Raw genomic sequence first — 15,738 nt, 5'->3', positions numbered from 1 at the left:
GAAAAAACAAGGAGAGGAGAATGTAAGTAAAATGAACAACAGATAGTGCGTAACTTTAAACTCGCGAAATTGAAGTAAATGATTGGAATCGTTGCTTTTTCATAGGCCAGCTGCAGCATCCAAACTGCTGTCGCTATTTTACCACTGTAGAAACTGAAGATACATGTAATTTGCCAGCTGAAGATGGGTGCAAACCCGAAATGCATATTGGCATAAATAAAACGCATTAAAAAGTGGCTGGTTGCTGTATTTTTACAGTGAAATATCATTATCCACGGCCACGGAGCTCAACTGTCCAAATATAATGGAAAAATTGTGAAGTGTCGGCAGAAGTGCCAACACCGTGTTGTTTGAGGAAGCCGAAATGCACGCTATAAGCTCACGCAGGATGGCGTGAGGTCTGAAACAGGATACGTAATGAATGCTATAAAGAAAAGCACGTAGCTTCTGGAATACTTAACTTTGATCCACAATTGGTGAACATTGGTCTTGTTACTGTACATGCTTCATTAGATACATAGCAAAGGATAAATGGCGCCTTGCTAGGTCGTAGCAATTGAATTAGCTGAAGGCTATTCTAACTATCTTCTCTGCAAATAAGCGAGGCTTCGTCAGTGTTGCATCGCTAGCTAAGTCGTCCGTACAACTGGGGCGAGTGCCAGGACGTCTCTCTAGACCTACCGTGTGGTGGCGCTCGGTCTGCAATTACTGACAGTGGCGACACGCGGGTCCGTCGTATACTAATGGACCGCGGCCGATTTAAAAGCTACCACCTAGCAAGTGTGGTGTCTGGCGGTGACACCACAAATTGTTCCTGAAGATGTCTTTAAATTTTCTAATTATAAATCAGCGATCTACAATATTTGAAAGAGGGAATTCCTAGCAACATAACGATCCATAACTAAATAGTTTTGAAGGCATGAGACTAAATAATAGTTTTTATCATTACGAAAACAGTTTTGCAGTTTGTCACTGTGCACTATAAATCCTGTTGGAGTACGGCTTTACACTACTACAGTTTCATCGCACTGAAGAGGATCTCTGCAAAACGTCGGCTTTATAGTTGTACGTAATACCGCGACGTAATGTCCAAAAGGATTTTTTTTTCAAACTGGCGATGGACGTGAGAGCCTACGCACGTGTATGAAGCCACTCACGTAACTATTTTTTCTCATTTCGTGAAAAGTTATAACTGTGTGTCAGGTCGGGAGTCGAACCACGACCCAGGCCCGGATCGGAAAAGTATTAAAAACATAACAAAATATAAAAATAGATATTTTAGTAGAATATGTTCTTACATATTCAATTTCTAAATTTCTCGGCTAACTTTGGGAGAACAAAGCAGACAAAAATTGATATTCACGAAAATGATAGGGAATTCACGAGTTATATTTAAGGCAGGATACTTGTCAGTCGCTTGTGATGGGGCTTGCCCTTGTCGATGAGCCTGTGGAGAACTTTCCAACCAGGAAAAGCCGCACATTCACGGGCTTTCCATAACAAATCACACTCGGTGGTTTGTGACATCACAGCTGGAACTGGCAAACCACAGCATGTCAAGGACGGCCGTACATAACGGGAAAGACCTACTCTGACGCCGGCCGGAGTGGCCGAGCGGTTCTAGGCGCTACAATCTGGAACCGCGCGACCGCTACGGTTGCAGGTTCGAATCCTGCCTCGGGCATGGATGTGTGTGACGTCCTTAGGTTAGTTAGGTTTAAGTAGTTCTAGGTTCTAGGGGACTGATGACCTCCGAAGTTAAGTCCCATTGTGCTCAGAGCCATTTGAACCACTTTTTAGGCGTTGCCGACCGCAGCGCCGTATTCTCCCAGTTTACATATGTCTGTATTTGAATACGCAAGCCTATACCAGTTTCTTTGGCGCTTCAGTGCAGAAATTCCTTCTTACGCAAAACCTTATTTTCTTTTTCCTTTGCAGAGCACTGGCAAAACATATAACTCCACCCACAATTGGGTTTATACCACCTGGAAGCACCACCGTCCAACAGATTTTAGTACTGCCTGGAGGTAACATGTCAGCCATGGAAAGATTGTTAGAAATTGAGGAGGAGCACGTAGCCACACTCTTAGCTGTTGCTGCTTTCAGCGTTCCACAAATGCTGGGCAGCAGAGGAATAAAGCCTTCCAAATCCTCAGGTGAGATACCGCTTCTTACCATGTAGACTCTACTGCTTTCATAAGCAAAGCTGTAAGTGGAGAACTGAATTATTTTACTGTACGTAGTCTTTTGCAAACAGGTCTCCCAAAGGTGACGAAGGAAGTCCACACCAAGGTGGTGGAATACTACCAGGAGATACTGTGGGGAGAGGTCGGCCAGGTGTCGGAGCACGTTGCCCTGTGGTGGGGTCCGTCCGCGCTGGGGGTGTTCCCTGTCGAACACACCCAGCAGTTCCGGGCCTGGCTGCACAAGGTACAACTCGCAGGTAAAAATCTTTCTGTTTCGGACTGCGTGTATAATCATAACACGTTACACTGAACTGACTCATCAGTTTCCTGTCTTATCTGTGTATAAATTATGGCAACGACCTTGCCGCAGTGGATACACCGGTTCCCGTGAGATCACCGAAGTTAAGCGCTGTCGGGCGTGGTCGGCATCCTATCCGCATCCTCCACTGAGGATGACACGGCGGTCGGTTGGTCCCGGTAGGCCACTCGTGGCCTGAAGACGGAGAATTTAAAGTGCTTATCTGTGTATAAATTAAGGTGACAAAACTCGTTGGCTACCTCCTAATGTTGTGTCGGGGATCGTTTTATGGAGCGTAGTATAGCAACTCGTCGTGGTATGGACTCTATAAGTCGTTAGAAGTCCCATGCATAAATATTGAGCCACGCTACCTCTACAGCCGTCCGTAACAGCGAAAGTGTTGCCGGTGCAGGATTTTGTGCACGAACTAACCTCTCGATTATGTCTCACAAATGTCCAAAAGGATTCATATCGGGCGATCTGCGTGGCCGAACCACTCGTTCTAAGTGTCCGTAATGTTCTTCGCGCCAATCACGAACAATAGTGGCCGGTGAGATGGCGCATTGTCATCTGCAAAAATTCCACCCTTGTTTGGGAACATGAGATCCATGAATGGGTGCAAATGTTCTCCAAGTACCCGAAAATACAGAGGAACCAATCCATTCCATGTATACATAACTCACACCATGATGGAGCAGCCACTAGCTTGAACATCGCGCTGTTGATAAACTGGATCCATGGCTTCGAGGTGCTGCGGCACACTTTAACCCTCTATCAGCTCTTACCGACTGACGTCGGGACTTATCTGACGGGACAACGATTTCCTAGGGTCCAACCGATATGCTCACAAGACCAGGAGAGGCGCCGCAGGCGATGTCGTACTGTTATCAAAGACACTCGGTCTGCTACTGTCATAGCCCATTACAGCCTAATTTCGCCGCACTATCCCAACTGATACACTACTGGCCATTAAAATTGCTACACCAAGAAGAAATGCAGATGATAAACGGGTATTCATCGGACAAATATATTATACTAGAACTGACATGTGATTCCACTTTCACGCAATTTTGGTGCATAGATCCTGAGAAATCAGTACCCAGAACCACCACCTCTGGCCGTAATAACGGCCTTGATACGCCTGGGCAATGAGTCAAACAGAGCTTGGATGGTGTGTACAGGTACAGCTGCCCATGCAGCTTCAACACGATACCACAGTTAATCAAGAGTAGTGACTGGGGTATTGGGACGAGGCAGGTGCTCGGCCACCATTGACCAGACGTTTTCAGTTGGTGAGAGATCTGGAGAATGTGCTGGCCAGGGCAGCAGTTGAATATTTTCTGTATCCAGGAAGGCCCGTACAGGGACCTGCAGCTTGCGGTCGTGCATTATCTTGCTGAAATGTAGGGTTTCGAAGGGATCGAATGAAGGGTACAGCCACGGGTCGTAAGACATCTGAAATGGAACTTCCACTGTTCAAAGTGCCGTCAATGCGAAGAAGAGGTGACCGAGACGTGTAACCAATGGCACCCCATACCATCACGCCGGGTGATACGCCACTATGGCGATGATGAATACACGCTTCCAATGTGCGTTCATCGCGATGTCGCCAAACACGGATGCAACCATCATGATGTTGTAAACAGAACCTGGATTCATCCGAAAAAAAGACGTTTTGCCATTCGTGCACCCAGGTTCGTCGTTGAGTACATCATCGCAGGCGCTCCAGTTTGTGATGCAGCGTCAAGGGTAACCGCAGCCATGGACTCCGAGCTGATAGTTCATGCTGCTGCAAACGTCGCCGAACTGTTCGTTCAGATGGATGTTGTCTAGCGACGTCCCCAGCTGTTGACACAGGGAACGACACGTAGCTGCACGATCCGTTACAGCCATACGGATAAGATGTGTGTCATCTCGATTGCTGGTGTTACGAGGGCGTTGGGATCCAGCACAGCGTTCCGTATTACCCTCCTGAACCCACCGATTCCATATTCTGCTAAGAGTCATTGGATCTCGACCAACGCGAGCAGCAATGTCGCGATACGATAAACCGCTATCGCGATAGGCTACAATCCGACCTTTATCAACGTCAGGAACGTGATGGTACGCATTTCTCCTCCTTACGCGAGGCATCACAACAACGTTTCACCTGGCAATGCCGGTTAACTGCTGTTTGTGAATGGGAAACCGGGTGGAAACTTTCCTCATGTGAGCACGTTGTAGGTGTCGCCACCGGCGCCAACCTAGTGTGAATGCTCTGAAAAGCTAATCATTTGCATGTCACAGCATCTTCTTCCTGTAGGTTAAATTTCGCGTCTGTAGCACGTCATCTTCGTGGTGTAGCAACTTTAATGGCCAGTAGTGTATGTCCGTCGTACGCATCACATTGATTTCTGGGGTTATTTCACGCAGTATTGCACTAACAACTCTATGCCGACGCCTCTGCTGTCGGTCGTTAAGTGAATGCCGTCATCCACTGCGTTGTCCGTGGTGAAAGGTAATGCCTGAAATTTAGTATTCTCGGCTCGCTCTTAACACTGTGGGTCGTGAAATATTGAATTCCCTAACAATTTCTGAAATGGAACGTCCCATCCCAACCCCAGTTGAATGTCTGTTAACTCCCGTCGTGCGGTCATAATTATGTCGGGACATTTTCACAAGAATCACCTGAGTACCAACGACAGCTCCGCGATACAGTGGCCTTTTGCTCCTTGCGTACGCGATACTACCGAGATCTGCGTGTGCTCATATTGCTATCTCATGACTTTTGTCACCTCATTGTAAGATATTATGTATGAGACTTCAAGGACAGTTTCTGCATTTCACGGATATCGGGCAAATCACAGTCTTCTTTTTGTAGTTAATCCAAATTTTAGGCTCGTCGGTGTACATACGAAAGCCAAACTGTGGGCAACAAATGAGCGCACTCTGTAATACCTATGTATGCGGCAGTAAGACAGACGCATGAAAGTTAACTCCACATTGGTGTATGTATATCTTTACGTTCTTAGCCAAAAGTTTTCTTACATGAAAGACCGACAAGATTTAAAGTGAAAAGAAAACTAGGAAACGTAATTTTGTTAGAGGCCTAACCCACAATATCGCAATGTTCTCTATCAAGTGTTATTTGTTTTTCTGTCTTAAGCATGCAGGAGATTAAGAAAACTTTATATCATTCGCGTATCGCTTTTAATCGTAAAGGATCATCAATGGTTGTTGAGATTTATTACTCATTTTGTCATGTTCTAATGTCGGCGAATTTTTTCCTCGTCGCTAGCAGTGGAAAAAATCTTTGTTGTACCACTCTTCGCTATTCTTCGCCTTCTAGGAACACACTTTTTTTGCTGCATTTGCGTTCTTTGGACTTCACTTTTGTAAATGATATGTTAAGTGTTACCAATGTGAAATGAAGTGAAAAGCATGCAAACTCAAAAAAAGAAAAAGCCGGTGCTCGAATGCCAAAAAATCGCGAAGGGTGAAAGTGCAACAAAGATTTATCGTCCACAACCTTTGCTTCGACTGATGTAAAAAGGAGTCATGAACGTCAAACACTTCTGATGTTCTGTAAATAAAAACGAAACATCTCTGATGTACAACTCTCTTAAAATGCAGTACGCTCAAGACAGAAAAAAAAATAAAAATTTATGGATGTAGCACCTGTCCAGACAGCCACATTAATATGCTCTGTTTTCTATGTACGATTAACGAACAATACCCCTCGGACGTGCTCTATGTGGTAAAAATAGAAAGATGTAACAGCTGTCCAGACAGCCATATTAGTATGTTCTGTTTGCTTTGCACGATTAACGGACAATATCCCTTGGACATACTTTATGTGGGGTAGAAACCTGTTGAAAGATACGTTCGTGGCTGGTGAGGAGGTGTGAATAAGTAAGTTATTGAATACCACTATCGCTAATTAACTGCATTAGATGGGCTGGGCGTGTCGAGCGGGTGAAAAACAACAGACTTACTCGACAAGTGAGCAGCTATAAGGATCAGTTCAAGACGAATCTGAAGAGTCTAAACATTGACCCAAGTAACTGGAACGCCGCAGCAGATAATCGTAAACAATGGCGCACAGCTGCTTCAGCTGCTTACATTTTGAGCAGGAACGTCGGACACAGGAGAAGGAACAACGGCAGAGATGCAAGTTCCGCTAGATCCAGCCACGCCTTCCACCCTCTGTAATGTGTAATGCATGTTACCGCATGTTTCATGCCAGCATTGGTCTGCTAAGCCATCATAGGCATCTCCATAGCTGAACTGCCATGCAATAACGGAAATGCAGCAGAAAAATGAAAACTCGGGTACAAGCATCAGCTGACGACAACGACGATCGCTAGTTAATTTATTGCAAGTCATTCTGTTGTGGCCACTTATGAAAAGACGAAAATTCCAAATTATATTGCATATAAATATCGACATTGCAGCAACAATACGTTATCGTCCATAAGGCTGCTACTCAGTACTAGTTACAAGTACAGTACATTGTCTCTGTAATCGATTTTTCCATGACTCTGTGCGTTCCAATGCAGGCTGTAATTTGTTTTTCATTTCGTACGTAAAATGTTGTTTGCCTTAGCGTTACTGTCTATCACGTACATACCGTAATTAAGCTTGTATTTTCCTAATTTTCCCGTACAAAACTAATCCTCGTAATACTTATAATTTTTAGCGTGATCCAGTATATTACGCTGAAGCGCCAAATATTCAAGTATAGGCATGAGCATTCAACTACAGAGAGATGTAAACAGAATACAGCGCTGCGGTCACTTACATACGTCAACAAATGTCTGGCGCAGTTGTTAGATCGGTTACTGCTGTACAAAAAATGGTTCAAATGGCTCTGAGCACTATGGGACTTAACTTCTGAGGTCATCAATCCCCTAGAGCTTACAACTACTTAAACCTAACTAACCTAAGGACATCACACACATCCATGCCCGAGGCTGGATTCGAACCTGCGACCGTAGCGGTCGCGTGGTTCCAGACTGTAGCGCCTAGAACCGCTCGGTCACGACGGCCGGCTACTACTATACAAGGGCGGGTTATCAAGATTTAAGTGAGTCTGAACGCAGCGTTATAGTCGGCGCACGAGCATGGGACACAGCTTCTCCGAGGTAACGATGAAACGGGGATTTTCCCGTACGACCATTTCATGAATGTACCGTGAATATCAAAAATGTTTGCCGCGCGGGATTAGCCGAGCGGTCTTAGCCGCTGCAGTCATGGACAACGCGGCTGGTCCCGGCGGAGGTTCGAGTCCTTCCTCGGGCATGGGTGTGTGTGATTGTCCTTAGGATAATTTAGGTTAAGTAATGTGTAAGCTTAAGGACTGATGACCTTAGCAGTTAAGTCCCATAAGATTTCACACACATTTGAACATTTGATCAAAAATGTTTGTTTCGTGAACAACTCATCTTACACCTCGACATATTCTCCTTTCAGGTACATACGCTTGGTCTAGCGGTCCTCCAGCATTTTCATCCAGTCAGAAAAGTAGATACTGTCAAACTCTGCAAAATACTCGTTGACTAATACTATCACTCCCTTATTTGATAGAAATTTCTTCCCAGCAAGCCAAAATTTCAAGTTAGGTAACACGAAGAGGTCACTTATGGGTACGTCTGGTGAATAGGGTGGATGAGGAACCAATTCAAAGCCCAGCTCATGCACTTTCGCCACTGTTAACGTTGATGTGTAGGATGGTGCATTATCCTGGTAAAGGAGCACTTTTTAGCGTGCCAATCTTCGTCTTTTTTACAGCCAGCGCAGGTTCAAACGATCCGTCAATGAAGCATAATAGGGTCCAGTTACGGTTCTGCCTTTTTTCAAGTAATGTATGAGGACTTTTACTTGAGAATCCCAAAAAACAGATACCGTCACCTTACCAGCTGAGAAAATGGTCTTTGTCTTTTTTTGTGCATTTTCACCTTCCTTCGTCCATGATGGAACCACGTTTCATCAATTGTCACAAATCGGCAGAAAAGGTCTTGTGGATTGGGATGAAACATCGGCAGACATTGTGTTGAAATGTGCCAGATGCGCTTTTCGTCTGCTGCGAGCAATCGCGGCACCCACCTTGCATGCAGCTTCTTCCTAACCAGTTCTACGTGCAAGATATTATGCACTAGCTCAGTTGAGATACCTACAGTCTCAGCAATCTTACGGTGGTCCTGCGTTACCATATCATGGTTTTGTCAATGATTTCCCTTTTGGTGACTTCAACTGAATGGACAGAGCACGTTTAAATTCTTTATTCTCAAAGGAAATGCTCCCTAATGATGATGTCTGTGCAAACTTCATCCAGTTCTGTTTTGATTTGTGCGGCAGTCCAACAATTCAAACGGAAATTTTTAATAATAGCATGAAACTCCGTTTTCTCCATTTTCAATCGCAGTCGAGACACTGACCATTTCAGACGGCAGTCAACAATGAACTGCAGGCTGTACATAGTTGAAATTCTTTATACAATCCTTGGAATAATCCGGTTTACCAACCGTGAAGGTGTAACAAAAACATTCTTTTGTGCCGATTTGTGACTATTGATGAAACCTGGATCCATCATTACAGGCCCGAGTACTTCCATGGAAATTTATCAGACTTTTCAAACCACCCTCGTGGAATGTATCACAGTGTGCCATTCACGTATACTTGACATTAGTAGAAACTCTAGTGGCTAGCGTTGCCGCCTCTGGATCACAGGGTCCCGGGTTCGATTCCCGGCCGGGTTGGAGATATTCTCTGCCCTGGGATTGGGTGTTTGTGTTGTCCTCATCATTTCATCATGATCATTCTTGACAGTGTCTAGATTGGGCTGTGAAAAAAATGGCACCGTGCAAACGTTGGGACTCTGTACGGGCGCTGATGACCGCGCAGTTGAGCGCCCCACAAACCAAACATCATTATCATCATTAACAAAAACATAATACAAAACTGACTTCGACTTTCCATGGGTACGTAAGTCGCCCACTTTCTGAAGTTTCACAGTAAACAAATGGAAACGCAAGGAAAATACACACCGACAATTCAGTCAAACGTCGGGCTTGGTGGGTTAGTGGTAAGGCACATGTCTGGAAACCGAGAAGTCGTGGGACTGAACCGGGTCGGCCAAAGGAAATTTTCCATTTACTTTTAATCTATCCTTCACATCCCGACGATTTGAGGAGCCGAAGCCGGCTGGAGTGGCCGAGTGGTTCTAGGCGCTACAGTCCGGAACCGCGCGACCGCTACGGTCGCAGGTTCGAGTCCTGCCTCGGACATGGATGTGTGTGCTGTCCTTAGGTTAGTTAGGTTTAAGTAGTTCTAAGTTCTAGGGGACTGATGACCTCAGAAGTTAAGTCCCTTAGTGCTCAGAGCCATCTTTTTTTTTTTTTTTTTTTTTTTTTTTTTTTTTTTTTTTTTTTTTTTTTTTTTTGAGGAGCCGAGACGAACCTTGTTCGTATTCCACGTTAAAATAAGGGTCCCCTTTTCCCGGTTGGATTACTGGCGTCTATTAGGGACACACACAAGTCGCCGACGTAGCGTCCGATCGAGAGACCTGTATCCAGCGACTGAACCATACTAAATTATTATTACTAAGCCATCCGACTTCCGTTGAAGATGTGTGTGCAGAGAATTTACGCCAACGAAGAGGACATAGAAATACTACTCATTTATGGAGAATGTACGTTTATAGAACAGTACCCGCGATATCGTTTTTGTTTACAATCCTACAGTACTAACCAAGTACCTCCCAGGTCGATCATACATTTTGCCGTTGAGAGAGTGTGGCACATAGTCAGCCGTTTTGGTCTGCGGAACAATTTCGTGGCATTTCCTGCGTGATCTCCTAATTATGGAATGCACACAGTGTCAACATAAGTATGCATTTACTCTTGGGGACCATGTCCATCCCTACATGCAGTTTGGTTTTCTTCGGTACTATAGCATCTACAAGCAGGGAAATGCAACGTTTCACACAGCTCGAAGTGTACTTGCGTCGTTCGAAGAACACCAGTATGAGTTTACCATACCTTCCTGGCCACCAAACTCGCAGGATTAAAATCCAGCCGAGAATCGGTGGGACAATTTCAATCGGGCTGTTCGTGCCGTGGATCCTCAACTGACAAACATAGCGCATTTGGCCACGGTACTGGAGTCGGCATGACTCCATGCCCCTGTCGGTACTTCTCAGAACATCATTGGTTCCTGTTCTGCACGTCTCGTAGCATTCCGCACGGCAAATATGGTAGCGTCGTTGCATTTTGAGAAACAAAGTCCCTTTGTGACTATTAACTCTGTGAAAGCAGATTACCGAATCTTCAACAGGTGGAAACGTTACATCTTCACTATTTCCACTTTGTTAGATAATTATCGTATTGTAAGTATTATCCTTCGGCAAGGATGATCCGGATAATGTTCACAGAAGAAAACGGAAGCATCGTATTCCACCTAGTATATATTTGTGACAACCGTGATTGTAACACGAGTAAACATAACGAGACCATTAGACGGAGGCTACTCTGAAGTGGTATGGCCGACCGTTGTAGCCGAGCGGTTCTAGGCGCTTCAGTCTGGAACCGCGCGACCGCTACGGTCGCAGCGTCGAATCCTGCTTCGGGCATGGATGTATGTGCTGCCCTTAGGTTAGTTAGATTTAAGTAGTTCTAGGGACTGATGACCTCATATGTTAAGACCCATAGTGCTCAGAGCCATTTGAAACATTCTGAACTGGTATGTCATGTGATGCACTGTTTGTGTTGTGCCAGGTAGTGTGCCTCAGCCATTGACTGCAGCCGTGCAGAGCCTGATGGACGGGCTGTGTTGCCACATCACTTCAGCGTCGTGGGACCAGAATTTCAGGATGACAGTCATTCGGCGCAAGAAAGATCTGGAGCACATCATCTACCAGTCAAATCAGGTATTGGGACAATCAACTTATTTCGCAAATTTTTGTAGCTGTTACTAAAATTCAACTTCTTCCGATCTTCAGCAGAAGATCACACCTTATAAATTACGTTTCAAAATCGACAAGAAAAGGACCTAAAAGTTCTTGACTATCACGTTAGACGAGAGCTAGGCATTCTTTTCAAGAACTGAAGCTGTTGAAACTGAAATTATACAGGATGTTGGGAAATTCCTGTTACCAACTTATAGAATTTGTAGAGGGGAGTGATTGCATAATATTCTGAAGTGGAAGCCATCTCCAGTTTCCGTGCAACAACCATTTGAGAACTTGTTGATAACACAGCCACTTTTACCAGTAATTGATCAGGCGTGATCAGTGCATCACTTTTTTACAATTCTACTGATTAGTAGCCGAAGGGATTGCTCGTGTATTTGTTGATGAGTTCTCTTCAACTTGGTGCAGTATGGCCTCTACCAGTCCTAGTGTGCGGTGACTGGAGCCCCACAGTCGCGCCTGCTGATGTTGAAGGTGGTAGCCTTTCTCGACGTCGTTGCGTAAGTATGGCGAAAAGGGTATGCGATGGAGTCGTGGAGAACGATGTTAATAAAGGCGACGAGGAGCACTTTCGCTACCATGAGCCATGCCATTCAGAAGGATCATGACGGTGTATTCTACAAACGTGCAATCAGCCATGTTGTTCCTACAATCGCAGATATATGAATAAGGCTCGAAACTGGTCAGAGAGGTAGGACAGAGGTCAACTGACATCAGCTGATCCGACGTAACCCCCCCCCCCCTCCCTCCACATGACTACCACGTTACATACCTACATGCACTCCGTCTTCAGGCCACAGATGGCCCATCGGGACCATCCGACCGCCGTGTCATCCTCAGTGGAGGATGCGGATAGGAGGGGCTTGTGGTCAGCACACCGCTCTCCCGGTCGTAATGATGGTTTTCTGTGACTGGAGCCGCTACTATTCTGTCGAGTAGCTCCACAATTGGCATCACGACGCTGAATGCACCCCGAAAAATGGCAACAGCGCATGGCGGCCCGGATGGTCACCCATCCAAGTGCCAGCCACGCCAGACAGCGCTTAACTTCAGTGATCTGATGGGAACTGGTGTATCCACTGCGGCAAGGCCGTTGCCCGCATACCTGCATAGCAAACATGTTTTCAGACGGCTGTAGCACGGGATCGGTACGTACCAGGCATGGGTTCCTGTTCAAAATATTATGCACCTACTCCCCTCTACAAGTCCTAAAAGTTTGAAACGCGAATTTCCATACACCCTGTATTTTCATCTAGAATATGGCATGAAATTACCAGCGAGTTGCCTCTCAAAAACAGCAGATCTTAAGTTTTAAACTCTACTTTACGATGAGGTTATCAGCGACGGAGGACGAACCGGATTTGCGAAGGTTGGGGTAGAAAATTAGTCGTCTCATTTCCAAAGAAAACAAGGAAGACTTAAATCCGAGTTGACTGCGCTATTGACATTTGACTGTTCTTTTATTTACTCTTGGGCTCTGTAACGAATCCGGCCCCGTAGCCATTCTGAAGGGATCCATTATTAGCCTATTTTAAGTAGTTGCCATAGGAAAATGATGAATCACTTGAAAATGAGTATATACCCGAAATTTTAATACCATTCAGTAGAAAATAAGAGAACAGTCAAATGGCGAAAGGAATACGATTTAGACAATTGTACGTGACAGTTTATTCCCAAAATTAGAAAATTATCTAAATATGAATGCTCAGAAAGTGAGTTGAATCTCCATCCTCCTGAATGCGAGACCAGTGCCACTGTGTACCCTGACTCCTTTGTATGTGATTTATCAAAGTAATGTAGGTATTCTCATTCAATTTCTACTTCAATGTTTATCTTCCCCATGACCTATGCAATGTGTACATTGTGGTTCCTGTGCATAAGGTCATTCAAATTCGTCACAGAGGCGATTAACAAGAAATCAGCGCTCTACTTCTCTTAATTTTACGACTGCCAAAGACATCCAACGTAATATTCAAATAAAACATGGAACACTTATGAAGACATAATGGCCGGCCGCTGTGGCCGAGCGGTTCTAGGCGCTTCAGTTCGGAACCGCGCTGCTACTACGGTCGGAGGTTCGAATCCTGCCTCGGGCATGGATGGCTGTGATGTCCTTAAGTTAGTTAGGTTTAAGTAGTTCTACGTCTAGGGGGCTGATGACCTCAGACGTTAAGTCCCATAGGGCTTTGAGCCACGACATAATGCAGAAACACGATATTTGCATCGAGCACTGATAGAGTATAGTCAAGTTTATGATTTAAAGATACGCTTTAGATGGAGTGCGAACGAAGCACTGAGCATCAGAACGATGAGCTCACGAGAAGTGTACTTGACTTGCCGAAAAAGCTGTCTGTCGACTTGGGTATCGTACTGTGTTATTAAACGTTATAGTGATGCCAGAAATGCTTCGAAAAACACTATTCGTGCAATTAATTGAATTTCAGCGACGTATTATTGTTGGCTCGCAAGCTGTTGTACGGTGCTTTCGAAATATAGCCCATCACGTTGGCCTTTAGGTGTTAGCGGCTCTTATTAGTGTTGGTACCGGTGCTCCAAGGAAGATTCACGTGCTCGTCGTCTTCAGTCCGAGTAAGAGAAGCAAATAGATTTAGACATGGACCGGCGCATTATTCGAGCATTGGATATGCAATAACAGCAGCACATATTAAGGGCAATGTTGGTTGGTTGGTTGATTCGGGGAAGGGGCCAAACAGCGAGGTCATCGGTCCCATTGGATTTGGAAAGGGTGGTGAAGGAAGTCGGCCGTGCCCTTTCAAAGGAACCATCCCGGCATTTGCCTGGGGCGATTTAGTGAAATCCACTGCGCCACCTCGCTCGGTTAGGGGCAATGCCATATGTGTATGCTAGGACAATCAGACAACGTTTATTGCGCAGTAGGCTAAGAGTATAAGAGTAAGAGTGTGCCTTGGCGGAGGATGGGGCAGCGAAAGACACAGACAGTGATAGTTATTTGCAAGTTGGGGATCAATCAGGAGAGCAGATACTAACAGAGTACATCAGATAGCGACATGCAGGGCTAACTATGGACAAATGCATTGGAAAAAGATTAGTCCTCCCCAAGGAGGCATCATGCAAATACGGACTAACATCGACCATAGCTTGAATTCGATGAGGAAGAGAATCCACAAGTTTCTTCAGTTACGCCATATCCTGCTTTAGCCACTCATTGATGATTAGATGCCTAATAGCAGTGATAGTGATTGCTACGTGTCGCTGTTCCAGACATTTTAAGTGAAAGTAAGATCGGGATTTTGGTGGACAGTCGAGATGAGATAGGGTGCTTGAGTGTTCCTCAAACCAGGAACGTACTGTGTGCTTACAGCCCTGTTAATACTATTATTGTAATTTACACTGAAGAGCCAAAGAAACTGGTACACCTGCCTAGTATCGTGTAGAGCCCTCGCGAGCACGCAGAAGTGCCGAAGCACTATGTGGCATCGACTCGACTAATGTCTGAAGTAGTGCTTGGGGCAATTGACACCATGAATCCTGCAGCACTGTCCATAAATCCGTAAGAGTATGAGGAGATGGAGATCTCTTCTGAATACCACGTTGCAAGGCATTCCCGATATGCTCACTAGTGTTCTTGTCTGGAGAGTTTGGTGGCCAGCGGAAATGTTTAAACTCAGAAGAGTGTTCCTGGAGCCACTCTATACCAATTGTGGACGTGTGGGGTGTCGCATTGTCCTACTAGAATTGCCCGACTCCGTCGGAATGCGCTATGGACATGAATTTTTATGTACGTGTCACCTGTGAGAGTCGTATCTAGAAGTATCGGGGATCCCATATCACTTCAACTGCACCACGCCGCACACCGTTACAGACCCTCCACCAGCTTGAACAGTCCCCTGCCGACATGCAGGGTCCGTAGATTTACGAAGTAGTCCCCATACCAGTACACGTCCATCCGCTCGATACGATTTGAGATGAGACTTGTCCGAACGCCGGCCGCGGTGGTCTCGCGGTTCTAGGCGCTCAGTCCGGAACCGCGCGACTGCTACGGTCGCAGGTTAGAATCCTGCCTCGGGCATGGATGTGTGTGATGTCCTTAGGTTAGTTAGGTTTAAGTAGTTCTAAGTTCTAGGGGACTGATGACCACAGATGTTAAGTCCCATAGTGCTCAGAGGTATTTGAACCATTTGAACTTGTCCGAACGGGCAACATGTTCCCAGTCATCAACAGTCCAATGTCGGTATCATCAAGGGTACACGAGTGTACCTTCGGCTCCGAAAGCCCATATCGATGATGTTTCATTGAATGGTTCGCACACTGGCACTTGTTGATGG

General features: G+C 45.4%; 1 protein-coding gene and 1 pseudogene across 1 annotated transcript in view; one reads left to right on the top strand and one right to left on the bottom strand.

Moving 5' to 3' along the window:
• Nucleotides 1–15,738, top strand: part of LOC124789716 — a 126,397-nt gene that overhangs the window by 26,278 nt on the left and 84,381 nt on the right. Inside the window, exons 5-7 of the mRNA XM_047257166.1 lie at nt 1,939–2,156; nt 2,258–2,443; nt 11,238–11,389. Coding sequence (XP_047113122.1) covers nt 1,939–2,156; nt 2,258–2,443; nt 11,238–11,389 — 556 coding nt within the window. The remainder of the gene's footprint in view (nt 1–1,938; nt 2,157–2,257; nt 2,444–11,237; nt 11,390–15,738) is intronic.
• LOC124790627 lies at nt 12,412–12,529 on the bottom strand (annotated as a pseudogene).

Source organism: Schistocerca piceifrons, chromosome 3, assembly GCF_021461385.2.
Source record: "Schistocerca piceifrons isolate TAMUIC-IGC-003096 chromosome 3, iqSchPice1.1, whole genome shotgun sequence".
Taxonomy (NCBI): domain Eukaryota; kingdom Metazoa; phylum Arthropoda; class Insecta; order Orthoptera; family Acrididae; genus Schistocerca; species Schistocerca piceifrons.
Note: the sequence above shows the minus strand (reverse complement) of the source record. Positions and strands in the feature narration are given on the sequence as shown.